At 35.7% G+C, this 14436-nt stretch overlaps 1 protein-coding gene across 4 annotated transcripts in view; it reads left to right on the forward strand.

Moving 5' to 3' along the window:
- The window catches only part of NAV3 (neuron navigator 3), a 363667-nt gene that overhangs the window by 259158 nt on the left and 90073 nt on the right, over nucleotides 1–14436 (forward strand). For all 4 annotated transcript variants that reach the window (XM_060025293.1, XM_060025294.1, XM_060025296.1 and 1 more), the window contains exons 13-14: nucleotides 13013–13145; nucleotides 13799–14069. In XM_060025293.1, the coding sequence (XP_059881276.1) occupies nucleotides 13013–13145; nucleotides 13799–14069 (404 nt within the window). The remainder of the gene's footprint in view (nucleotides 1–13012; nucleotides 13146–13798; nucleotides 14070–14436) is intronic.

A 14436-nucleotide genomic window follows, 5' to 3' on the forward strand; every position in this document is an offset into this window, starting at 1 on the left:
AATGATACCATTCAATAAATGTTTCATGCACTAATTAGTGAATAAAGCTATGCATGGTAATAACTTTTTTAGAAGAATAGCTAATTACTATAATTTTGAGAAAGTTTTTTAAAAGGCTTGAATTCTTAGTTAAACATATATTTTTAAGTTGCAGTCTTTAGTCTTTAAAAAAAATATAAAAAAACCTCTGGACCTCACTATACTAGAACAGCATGGTATTACATGTATGTATGGTATTACATACATAATCATTTAAAAATAGCATATATTGGGCTTCCCTGGTGGCGCAGTGGTTGAGAGTCCGCCTGCCGATGCAGGGGACCCGGGTTCGTGCCGCGGTCTGGGAAGATCCCACATGCCGTGGAGCGGCTGGGCCCGTGAGCCATGGCCGCTGAGCCTGCGCGTCCGGAGCCTGTGCTCCGCAACGGAAGAGGCCACAACAGTGAGAGGCCCGCATAACGCAAAAAAAAAAAAAAAAAAAAAATAGCATATATTGAGACTTGATAAGTGAACTATAATAAATAGAAAGGAATAGTTATCAATAAATGATCTCTTTGAAATTCACTGTTTGTTTAAAAAAATAGTTTCTTACTTTACCATAACAATGGAATATAAAAAGGAGGAGGAGAAATCAGATTATATATGCAAATTTTTCTGGGAGAAATTGTAGAAGAAAAGATCAAAGATTGATTTTTTTGAACCCTATATATTAAAATATAATAAATAAAACTAAAAACCAAGAAATAGATTGAGAAATATTTGAAGTACTTTAAATATATAAAAATCTAATACCTATATGTTGTTTAAACTCTATTAGAAAAATACACGAAGGACATAGACAATTTATAGATATAAAACTAACAAATAAACCTATAGAAAATTTAATCTCACAATTGCTCAATTTAATTAAAACTACATTAAACAACTATTTCACGTTTCAAAATTTTTGAAGGAAATCACATACCTGAAAGTATCCAGGTTTTGTAAGATTGGCACTCACATGGCTGGCAGGAGTGTAAAATGATGTGTTCTTCATTTATTATGCTACATCTGCAGTGTTTCAAATGTTTGTGTTCTGTGAATCACTAATTCTCTTTCTAGGAATTTATCCTAAGAAAATAATCATAAATGTAACTTGAATACTCTCATTGCAGTATTACTAACAACAGTAAAAAAAAAACTATAAAGTATTTCATATATCCTAAAACAGAAATGGTAAAATATATAATAATTCATATAATATACTTGTGTCAAAAAAAATTTAAGGATATTAAAAATCACTATAAGGTGATATGAAATAAATGAAGAAGGTACAATCAGATATATAGTCATGTATAATCAGCAACGTCTCAACCAGGTATGTTACATATGTATATATTATACATCCAGAAAATGACTGGACAGAAATTATAAAATGTTACTGGTGGGTACTTCTAGGTGGGATTACAGATTAATTACTTTATCTCTTTTATACATTTCTGGACTTCTGAGTTTTCAACAATGAACACATATTGGTCTTTTACTTAATACAAAAAGACACCAAATGGACCTTAATGAATCCTGAGTTAGCTTTCATATGAGTTATATGTTATATTCTCAACTTGTCACTAATAGAAAACCTTTAAATAAACTTGTACACATTTCAACCATATAACAGCATCGTGAAAATGGACTTTGAAATAAACTAGCGAAACCATAATAAAAGCATCGTTCCAGTGATGTGGTTCAGCAAAGTAATTTTTAATAAAATTATTTTATCTCGTGATTTCAGCCCATATAGTAATAAACACAAAAATAGATGTTTCTTATCTGCCTCAGATAACATTAAAACAAAAAATCTGCCTGATTACATAAATTCATTTCACGCTAACACCATTCATCACATTTAATCAAATCTATGTAGGGCTTTCTCTTATAAAGAACAAGAGCTTTTTCTCTTTTGTTTATCTTACCCTATCTGATGCCATAATAGAATAGTTGTAAATATTCATTATTTGTTTTCTAGAGACAAGAAAAGGGAATGAAAGGTCAATGCATAGAGTTTATTGATGCTCTCCTTACCCAAAATCCCCACAGTATTTATGGTGGTCTCTCTAAATATTTCATGGATAAATATATAGCATTTTGTGCACACTAAAAATAATGAAAATAGACTTTAACCCCGTGTTGACGTGAATTGCCAGTTTTGTAAAGAGTTATACACTTAAACTATGATATTGTAAACTCATATAAGCTTCCCTTGATATATGAAAATAATGGTACTAAGTGCAAACAAAATTTAAGATTAAAACTATGCAAGAGATCTAGAGTCTTTTTGTTTTCTCTTTTACCACATTCCAATTAAAGAAAAACTGTTTTCTATACAACCTACTCACTAAATACTTCTGACACCAAATGTTTGGGGTTTTTTTTCCCCACACCAACTAATTCTTCAACACCACCTGCGTACCCTACAATTCAGTTCAGCTCAGTGCTGGCACTATTTACCCAGAGTTTACATCTGATCCCACAAAGTTAAGGGCTCAGTCCCATAAGACAGCCCCACTTCAGAAGCCAATTGTAAGCCCAGACCTCCCATATTTCTGACTGGCCAGCTGTAAATTGGGGGCTCCCATGATCCCCTCCACAGGTTCAAAAATTTGCTAGAACGGCTCACAAAACTCAGGGAAACATTTACTTATATTTACTGGTTTATTATGAAGGATATGACAAAGGATATAGATGACCAGCCAATTGAAGTGTTACATAGAGCAAGGTATAGAGAGGGGCATGGAACATCTAAGCCCTCTCTTGGCATGCTACCCTCCCAGCACCTCCCTGTGTTCACTTGGAAGCTCTATGAACCCCATAAATTATGGATTTTTATGGAAGCTTCATTATTCAGGCATAATACATTAACTCAATCTTCAGCTTCTCTCCCTCCCAGAGGATGGAGGTGTGAGATAAATCAATAAATGATGTAGTCTTACAAAGTCACAAACTAAGGCCTTAATCTGTGATACATTCACTCATTCTAATATGTAAGTGTGCAAATAGTTATGAATTGTGGTTTTAAACTAAAGACCAATGGGCTATCCAGGAGCCAGCCAAGAGTTGTCTTATTAGAACAAAAGATGCTCCTGTCACCCAGGAAGTTCCAAGGGATTTAGGAGCTCTGTGTTAGGCACCGGAGTCCAAGACCAAATATTAGAACAAAGGTCTCTAATATTAGAACAAAAATATTAGAACAAAAGGTTCTAGCACATCTATCACTAAGAAAATTACAAAATTTTTAGTAGCTCTGAATCGGCAACTGGGGACAGAAAGCAAATATATATATCTTATTATGTCACACCATCCAACAGCAAATCTGTCCTCTCTACCTCCAAATATATCTTGAAACTGCCTTCTTTTAATTTACTTGTAAACCCCTCATCAAAAACTGAAGGACGTTGCAATAGCCTCTTCATTGAGCTTTGCACTTCTACGCCTCTTTACCTCTAATATATTCATAACACTAAAGTAGTATGTTTAAACCCTATATCTGCTCATGTCGTTTCGCTGCTTAGAACTATTTGATGAATTTCTGTCATATTTCTAAGGAACTCTCATGTCTTCGCATTGTCTAGAAGATCCTTGAAGGGCTGCCCCTGCCTCCCTTCCCAGTCTCAGAACTGACACTTTCCCCTTGCCTGCTGCTGCACAGTCCTGCTGCCCTTTGACCTTTGTGGCTTCTGAGTCTTTACACTGGCTGTCTCCTCTTCCTGTACTGCTGTCTTCTCCACCCTTTTCACAGATGGCTCTCCTTCACCCTTCAGTTGTCTACTTAATGACTGTTTACAACGACCTCCTCACAGGCCGTTCTTTATTCACCCAGAAGTAGTAGGTCTTTCTGATTGGTTTTTCTCTCACATAATCACATTGATTTTTAACCACAGTCCATAATTATGTGCACATTTGAGTGTTAGAATGAGTGAATGAATCACAGATTAAGGCTGTAGTTTGTGACTGTAAGATAGATAATTTATTGTGTCAATTGAAAAAAATGCACAACTTAAGCATGGAAATTGTGTTTTATTTGGTAGACAAAACTGAGGACTTAAGCCTGGACACAGACTCTTAGATAGCTTTGAGGGACTGCTCCAAAGAGATAAGGGCAGAGCCAGGATATATAGGAGTTTTTGCAACAAAGACCAGGTAGTCAGAACATCAAAAGATGACCGTTAATTAAAGAAAAGCAGACATCTCAGGTTAATGAATTTAGTGCTTTTCTACGTATAAGAAGATGCAAAAGGCTGGGCTCATTGAAATCATTCCTTTGATATGTACCTCAGCTATCTGGGGCTAGTATCCTGTGTTTTCCCATCCTGAGTCTCCTCAGCGTGCACCCTTGGGAGGTGGCTGCAGGGCTGATGGCTTGATGGCAGGCATGCTGTTTCTATCCTGAGGGACAGCTCTAATGTGATGGCTTGATGGCTGCAACATCCTTTGTTTACTGATATGGCAGGCAACATTTTTTCACTCACAATTGATTTATTCCCCAAACACTAGGAACCTATCATGGGCCAGATGCCAACCTGAGCACTGAAACTGCAAAAGAGAAGTCGCTCTATTTGCCCTCAACCGCAGTCCTGTAGCTGAACCCACTTTGCAAGCAGATAATTTACAGAACAGTGGGAGCACACTTGTAGTAAATACAGACATGGAAGAGTTAATGTTTCCTTGGAAATCATGGAAGGATTCATAGAGGAAATGACGTTTCAACTGGATTATAAACCAGTTGCTTATGCGCCACTGCACAGTTAAACAGTGGAAGGACGAAACACTTTAAAAGTAGAAGGAAATTTTTTTAAAACTGCAATGAAGACCATGTTCATTGTATAGGTTGAAAGGACTATTTTTAACATAAAATCATGTTTAGTATATTGATGTTGTTATATACTTAGGTTTCTACAATTCTGAAGTCTTTTTTAATGATATTCTTTTTTTCTTGGTAATAAAATAATTTTCCAGGGAAATGCTGAATAAATCGTTGTTGAAATACACTCCATTGCTTTCTATCAGTGACCCTGAAGTAATATAGAATTTACACTTCAGCAGTTGCAGTGCTCAAATGTGGCAGGTAGTGTATTGCGTTTGCTGATTAAAAAAAAAAAACAATGTATGGCATAGGTCTAAGTGGTTTTGTGCTCATTTAGTCTCGAGGAAAATATCATTGACTTAACATATTAGTACCAAAGTGCAAAGCCTAGACAGTTGACTCTCAGTATTTTAAAAATTATTATTGCAAAGCTCATTATGTCTAAATAGTTTTAAGATACCTGTATCTCCTTATGTGTATTTTTCAAATTGGCGTAAACAATGGGAATGGAAAACAAAGCTATCCTGGAATGTGATAGAGTTTTGTTTTAAGTGGTGACTTTATTTTCTTAGGCAAATGTTATTTACTTTTCCCTCAGAAACAGGAAGCATACCCAGAAGTTTTTACGCAGTGATCTTATGGATAGCTACGGAGACTTCGTTTTTCTTTTCATGAAATAATTATTTGTCTTAAGAAATGTTTAGTAAAATCCTTAGAACTTATGCTTTATCATATCTTATTATGTTTTAGGTTGGAAGAGAGCAATTTTTCTCAGTATGATTATCTTATGAGATTTTTAACACTGGACCTCTAATATACCAATGAAATGTTAGGAGTTTGTATCCCCTTTTCTTCTAGCCTCTAGATTTTTTTCTGTTTCTGCTACCTCACTTACATCTTTAAAAATCCCCATTTTATAGTAGACACTTGTGGAATAAATGGGAATCTCCACATTCATCTCAAGTGTCAGCAGTGCCCAAATACTTCTAGTGTATCAAACTATATGTTTGTGGAATGTCCACAGGTCTCAGACACTGGAATGAACACTTTATTTACATTATCTGCATTATCTACCAATGGCAAACTTGACTCCAGAATTTTCGTTTAAATCATATATAAAAAATGTTGCATTTGCTTAACATTTTAAAACCTTTTATGTTCTTAAAGTACTTGAAAATGGAACCAAGGATATATGAGTTTTAATTTAGAGTTCGGAATGAGGATGTTGTGGGGAAAGATTTAGGACTTGTTTCGAGACCTGTCCTATATATCTAAGTGATATTCAGAGACTGAGATGTAAGTGAGAGTGGCATCCACAAATCTAAAGCAGTGTACAGTAACCTATGGTTGGTGATACATGTAGAGTCCGACCAGGTGTTTACTGTCAGCATTAAGAATCAGGTACATATTGCAAGAATCATCGTGAATGAGGGAGTAAGACATGCTGGTACCCTGGAGGAAGAACCTTACATTGACGGTAAACCTCAGGCACTTGGTTCCATAGTGTTCCAACAGCATTGGCCTAAGAACACTCAGATACTGACAAATATTAAACATCCATATTTTCTAAAAAACATGCAATGTATAATCAAATAATTTTAAAAGATACACAAACATTGTTTATATGGCTATTTCTTATTTTAACTTTTAATAAAATGAGCTAACAAAATAGTATATTGTTAAAAGTTTAGGTATAAGAAGGTGTTTTTATAGCAATCAGAGATAATATCACCTTAGTGGGCAGCATTTCCATGATTGTAGTTGAATTAGGGTTGGAACTGAGTACATCTAAAGGAAGCATGTTTGTTTATTTCATTAATGAAATATTTAATGAGCTGGCAAATTGAGACTGAGGTTACTGTTGAATGCCTGAAGTATAGAAATTAGTTTTTATTGAAAGAAAATCTCTATGTTTTATATGTATATGTATAAGTAGTACAGTTGACCTGCCAATATAAGCTATCAAAGAGCCTGATTGAATACCTGCTAAATGAAGTGCTACCACACCAAAAAACAGGAGTGTGTTGAAAAATTACTTATAAACAGGACTAGCATTTTCCTCTGGAATTAGATTTAAATCTGCAAAATTATTTTAATATTTATTTACTTAATATTTCAGAATTCTTCAACATAAAAAGCAAAAAAAAAAAAAAAACCACTCTCAATATATAACACATTTGTTTTCAAGCAGGTCTGCTTCTAAATGTAACTCCAGGGGTGAACGTAGGGGTCAGAGCCACAAATGCACAACCAGATAAATAAAATAGATCCCTGGCCCCACTGAGTTATTAAGCATTAAAAATATAAATAGTAAAAGGCATACCAAAACAATCCTTTTCTTCTTAGATTAATGAGTAATCTAGTGTATATCCAAATTGTAATTTATCAATAGCTTAATAGGCTACATTTGTTTTTACTTTACATACAGTGTTTTTTTCTACAGTTCTAAGTTTTGACATATGCGTCGTCATGTAACAGCCACCACAGATCTTCCCACACTCCCATCCACTGGCAGTCACTGATCGATCCTACATATCTATAGTTTTGCCTTTTCTAGAATGCCACATAAATGGAATGTATGTGAATGTTAACAGCTTTATTCATAATATTTTAAAACTGGCAATAACTCAGTGTGTAAATGCAAACTATGTGGATAAGATACTCAGATTTGTAATTTTTTAGCCGTCCTAGATTGTTGAGAAGAATTTAACAGATCAATAGATCTGTAACTTGGAGACAATAAAGACTTGCCCTTTTATAAAGAATATAGTCAAGAATTCTTAGCACTTAAGGAATTTAAAAATGAAAGGATGAAGAAAATATATTGATGGGTTTGAGACATACTGCTCAGGGCTAATTATGTGAGTAAATTAACATTTTTGTCAGTTAGAAAAACTATTTTCTATGACGTTTTTAACTTAATTAAGTGTTCCATGATAAGCAAGATTAATTATATCCTACCTAGGGAGAATTCTGGCTCTACAAAACCAAAGACGAAAGTCAAAACACAGAACCTTAAGATAAGGAAAATGGTGTTGTCATCAATAAAAATTTGTTCCTTTAAGATTGTTTAGCAGAGAAATATGTTGAACACATTTTTCTCAAATTGTACATTTATTATTGCATTCAATCTGACTTAACTTTATTGGATAGAAGCAGTATTCTAAGTAAAACTGCTTCATTTATTTAACAAACATCTACTAGTCATCTATTCAATAGTTGACACCACGTTGCATGCTAGAATTATAAAGATAAGTGTCACACAGTCTCTGGCTTCAGGTAACTCAGATTATGGCCAAGAAGATAGAAAAACACCAAAATAGTGGTTATATTGTAACAAGTGATATATGCTGTAATACAGTGGTTAACATTTATTTCCTCTGATCACTCTGCAATATCTCTGTCATGAAGAAATGCTTGAATTCTTCAAATGAGTGGTAGTGGCTCTGTCCTGCCACACACTTAACATTCATCTCTATTACAACACTTGCCATTTTGTATTATAACAATTTGTTTAAACTTCTGACCTCCACAATAAGCAGTGAGTTCTTCACAGGAGAGGAGCTGTAATTTATTCATCACTTAATGAATAAGAGCAGATTCTTACTAATAGCTTTCATGGAAGGAGGGACAGGCATGCACAGTGGCGATGTGGAACAAACACAAGGAGGGCCATGTCACCTATAGCTGAGATGGATTTTCAAAGATTAGAGACAACTTGATTAACAGTGGATCCAGGTGAGAGAAGAGAGGTAATAACACTAATATTTTATGGCAGAAGGATAAACAGGCAGTCAGTAACTGAAAGGGAGAAGAATTGTTAACGAGAAACGATGGAATCTAGGTAGTGAATTTGAGATGTTGACAGGACATCCTTGAGAAAGTGTTCAGTAGAAGGCTGGAAATGCTGATCGATTAATCAGGAAAGAAGTCTGGATTAGAGCTGTGAATTTGAGCGTCATAATCATGGAGGTGATATTGAAGTTGTGAAAGACTAAGAAATTTCCAAGAAAGAATGTCTAAGGTGAGTTAAGATTAAGTACTGAATTTTGAGGAATTCAAAGGAATCCCAAAGAAGAGGAGAAAAGTAAAGGGTTCTGTGGACTGGTGAAGTTTGCAGAGAGCCTGTAAAGGCACATCATTGGTGTATTTCAAGGTAAAAGGGGTGAGAAGATGGGAGGCAAGGGAGTGGAATACTGACCAAGCTTTGGGACATAATTCCTGGGTTCAAATCCCAGCTCCATCATGGGCCTTGGGCACATCATTCAAACTACCCGAACCCCTTTATCTTTACAATGCCTGTCTCATGGTTTTGTTTGGGATTAGATTATATAAAATATTTAAAAGAGTAGGACACATAGTAAGCACTCAGTCCATGGGTTTATTGACCTCAATGAAAGCAGTTTCACTAAAGTATTAGGAGGAAGATCTTGGAATCCAGAGGAAGAAGAGAGAAACAAAGCTATATCTTTGGAATTTGAAGAAAACCACTTTTGGAGTAGGCAGAATTTCTTAGTGGCACTGAGAAATCACCTGAGGTTAGATAACTTGAATCTATACGCCTTCAGTCATTATAATTATTATGTATTATGAAATATACAATAATATTGTTATATTAGTCATTCTGATTAGTTGAATTTGCTGTCATTTTCCAAAATAATAATGGAGAAAACATGTTTAATTAACATAGAGACAGGACCGGTATGGAAGACCATTATGGTGGCAAGAACTAGAACAGAGTACTGGTTAGATTATGACTTTAGCGATCCTTTCGTTCCAGCATCTTTGGATCCTGCATCATTTGGTAAAGAGTTCAGTGGAGTAAAAAACACAAGAAGGCTATTAAAAGTAGATAATAGGAAGTAGCTATAAACTAGACGTAAAAATTAGGAAATCAGTAGCTTTTAGAGCACTGGAAGTGTAGAAGACTGTGATCAAAAAATGAGATTGCAGAATTTGAGATCTTAGAGGTAAAGCAGTTTGAGGAGATGGAAAAATGTAAAGTATTATCAAATGGTTCATATAAATGATTCATTTGCTTCCCACACTAATCTGTGAGATAGGGAGATCAGAATAGCAAGTTTAAGTGAACATACTAGCTACGCCCCTCTAAAAAAGGCTCAAGTGAAAGGCTTTAACTTTAGGAATCCATTGTGCTTTACATTACACCAGGATAAATTTGGAAATTTGTTCTTCATGTCTATGATGTTTGTTAGTTTGATATATTTTTATTTTTCTCTCAAGAGATTGAAACTTTCTATCTTATTTTGGGTTCTTTCACTTATATCATTTTAACTACAAAGTCATTGTGTTCATTTGAGTCTTTGAATGGTTTTAAAACAACTGATTTTTTAAAATTCTAGTAAGAGTTGATGCATTTACTTTTAGTCGCTAATGCTAGGATTTACATTGGTAAACGCTATTATTAGAAATATTGATTCTATATTCCTTGCCAGAGAAATAGTTACTTTAGAACTATTCATTTTAAAAAAACGGTAAAATTTCCTCTTTGTTTAATTTTGCTCTTTGAGTACTGAATATATTGTGGTAAGTATTTCTTAAATATTCATTTCATGTGACTATGAAAGATGACCTCTGTAACTGCCTTCCTTTTAATCTCAATAAACCATGAGAATTTATTCAACATTTATGTCAGCCATTGCCATAAATAGTAGAAATTAAAAGAAAAATACTCCACAGTTCTGTGCTTAGAAAACTCACAGGCTAATGGTCCATTTTGACACGTATTTATAGATTTATAAAACAATGTGCTAAATCCAGTCCTATAAGTCTGCATAGTATTATGGCAGTGCAGAGGGGAAGCTACCTAATTCATCCCGACAGCGGCAAGTAAAAGGGGCTTCCCAGAAGATGGATGCTAGAACTGCATTATAAGATAAGTATGGGTTAGTCAGGTATGCGCAGGGGTGCCTTGATTGAAGACAGAGGTTGGAAATAATGTGATGGTGATGGGAATTGAATGCAGCTCTAAGTCAGAGTGCACAAAGTGAGGCAGGTGATGTAAAGAGTTTAAGCTCAAGAGGTAAGCTAGGGCCACATAATGGAAAGCCTCGTATGTCTTTTAAAGGAGCCTGAACTTTGCTTTAGGCTAGTGATTGCCCAAGTGTGTATATTTATAATTTTATGATTATATGCATGCATTCCTATGAGAAGATAATATATGTATTACACTACATATATAAACATGAAAAATTTAAAGATAGGTTAAAGAAGAAATAGTATTTTTAAAATTATGAATGTATTGATAGAGGTTCTTGGTTGCAAACTACAGAATCTACTATCTAATTTAAGGAATAAAGTGATATAAGAAGGCTCTCTGAATAATTGGGGTGATTGGAGAACCAGGCTCTTTGTAGTTGCTTAGCCAACCATAGCTCTAGGGCATCACTGCTTCCTCTGCTTGGCACCTCTGACCCTTGGAATTAGAGACCAGATGTCTGCCAGTGTTTACAAGAGAAAACTTGAATGATTGCTGCTGTGTTTGCCAGAAGATTTTCTCATCTGTGACTCTGTAGGTCCTTTGTTATATGTCATATCTGTCTATAAGGGAGTCTGGAAATGTGAGTTTTTTGCAGTCTACCTTCGGAAGGTAAGACTCATAATGTGGGAAATTATCAAAATAAGATGTAGGGAAGATATTAAAAAGATTTGAGCAGCCGCAAATGGCAGGTATTTGCTACGGTGGTACAAAATACTCTTTCGCTGTCATTAAAAATACAATTATTATTGGTAATAATATGATCTATAAATGTGTTTGGTCATCATGTTTTAAGCTCTCAGTAGCTAATATCTCAAGCAAGATACTAACCTGGGGGGAGGTCATCATTAATATTTTCTATAGGTTCAAATTTCACATTTTCTTCTTGATAATTACTTTTCTAGTTGGTTTGCTATATGATCTCAATACGTCACTTTCATTTGGAATGTATGGTGAGACTCTTAAAGTACACATAGCAGAGTAGGAGAAGTTACCGGTTTACCGTTCCTTTATGGTTAGCTTGTGCTTTCGTTACAAATACTCTCTTCAATGTGTCGATTATTTGCAGGCGGTTTTTTTAAAGCCACTTGTCTATTTTATGAGACTTAACTTTTGTCTGTATCTAATATCTGTATCCAGTTTACCTGAATTCAATTAATAGAGTGCAGGTGAGCAGCAGTGTATCATAGGAGACTGAGAACCAGCCAGTAAGTGAGAGAACCATGGTTCAACCCTTCACCCTGTGGAGCTCCCATTCTCATTCAGGTGACCCTGCTCACCCTACATTACTTCTGCATCTTCTGACACACTGACTAAGTGAGGGTGCCTATGTTAGCCTGCACATGAATATTAATATAGCCTATTTTACTTCTTCTTTAGACTAAGAACAGATATATTCAGAATTTCAGATATTTTTCTTATGCCCCAAGGGATTACTTTGTGCACCTCGCAGGGCAGGTGCATTACATTTTGGAATCTACTACCTTGGTAAAGCGAAGTCTTTGAAGAGTGGTACATAAGGAAATGACATGACCAGATGTGAGCATTCGAGCACTGACCCAAATTTATCAGATGAAGTTTACTGAGAAAGACTGAAGGCAGGAAGTCCAGATAAAAGAATATTGTATGTTGCCCAGGCCAGAAATGGCAGGAGGGATGATATGCTAGAATAAGTCTCAATCTTCAAGATTTGGTAAATGATTGGGAGTAGTTATTGGTAGGAGAAAGAATGAGGAACGATTTTCTGGTTCCTGACCAAAGCACAGTTGTTTTGTTTTGTTTTGTTTTTAATTTTTAACACAACAGGTGAATTCTTATATGCTGTGTGAATCCTGATTTCCTTCTCAGGGGAAAAAAAAGGTTGTGGATAATGTTCTTCTTTCCTGATGCCATGCGGTATTTGTAGCAGTATTTTCATTCATTCTATAAACATTCCCCTGGATCTGCTCTAGACACTGATTCTTAGCAAACCTCCGATAAGATTACTCTCAGGTTTGCGCTCAGTTCTTAGCAGTATGATTTTCCAAAAATGGAAAGTGCACATTTTTCATCATAAGATTAAAAAAATAAGAATTCTCTTCCCAACGCGTGACACACGTTAAATGAGAGTGTGGGTGACTTTTGCATCTTGCCTCGTGTGCTTAGCTCATTACTGCTGCCTGTTTTGCCTTTAGCTGGGATGACAGCAGCTCGGTAAGCAGTGGCCTCAGTGACACCCTGGATAACATCAGCACTGATGACCTGAACACCACATCTTCCGTCAGCTCTTACTCCAACGCCACTGCCCCGTCCCGAAAGAACATGCAGGTGAGAATTGCCCTCTCTGTTTCCCCAGGGCTTCTGCCACATTTTCCCCCAAATTATGTTGCATTGCATTAAAACATAGCACAACCTCTTAATCTGAAGGAATTGCATAAACTGAAGCAGCTTATGTATATATATTTTTTCAGTTGATTACAGTCTAACCCAGAAAGCCTTATGTTGCCATATCGGTCTTTATAATAATATGTGTGTCTAGAACTCCAAAAATGATTTTAATAGTCTAATTTTAGATAGTTCCTGATTAATTTTATACTGGTCTCTGAGACACATTGCTGGATCTCTTGTGAATGGTGAATCGAGAATGAATATTGGGTAATTAAGTTTTATTTTGTCTTACTTTTCCTTTTTAGCTTTGACATAGAAAGTGCCTTCCTCTCTGGAGTGTTCAGTTGGGGTTTTCTGCACACATTTCTTCTGACATTCTCTAATATGTGCAATTGAGAATTATAGGGCTAAAATTAAGGAAACTTAAATGAAGACAGAGATAAAAAAATAGAGGAATCTTCAGAACTCTTTTGAAATACAAATCACTGCTTCTTTTTTTTTTTTAACCAGTTATCTAAAAGGACATTCCAGGGCCCAATTCACACTTGATAAACTTTTCTGCACAAAGTTTTTCTGTCCTATTTTCTTCATAGCTGAAGACAGATTCAGAGAAACGATCTGCAACCGATGAGCCCTGGGATAGTACCGAGGAGGTGAAAAAAACAGAGGAGGACTTTGATAGCCATGGGGATGGAGGTGGCAAGTGGAAGGGCATTTCCTCCGGACTTCCTGAAGACCCTGAGAAGGCAGGGCAGAAAGCCTCCCTGTCTGTTTCACAGACAGGCTCCTGGAGAAGAGGCATGTCAGCCCAGGGAGGAGCACCACCTAGGCAAAAAGCTGGAACCAGCGCACTCAAGACCCCTGGTAGGCTTGTCATCTGGCAGCTGTTATGCCAAATTGTTTTATTGTTTCCATTCGATCTTTTTGTCTTTCACAGTAGCTTTTCTTAATTAAATCAGATTTTCCTTCATGCTAAATTTCTAAATTTCACATGCTTTGTCACATGCATCCACATGCCTGTAACATTCCAGGCATCCTCTAGAGGGCACCCTCATAATTTGGTGAGTGTCTATTTTGCCACCGTCATTTCTGATCGTGTGGAAATAAAATAAGCCTACTTATTAATAAACATAAGATTGCCTTCATTCTGACTTTCTTATGAACGTTTGGGATATTTATGTTAACTCTGCCCCTACGTTTCACTTCCAACTCTAAGAGAAAGAGCAGTCAC

Source organism: Delphinus delphis, chromosome 11 (genome assembly GCF_949987515.2).
Source record: "Delphinus delphis chromosome 11, mDelDel1.2, whole genome shotgun sequence".
In the NCBI taxonomy this organism is placed as follows: domain Eukaryota; kingdom Metazoa; phylum Chordata; class Mammalia; order Artiodactyla; family Delphinidae; genus Delphinus; species Delphinus delphis.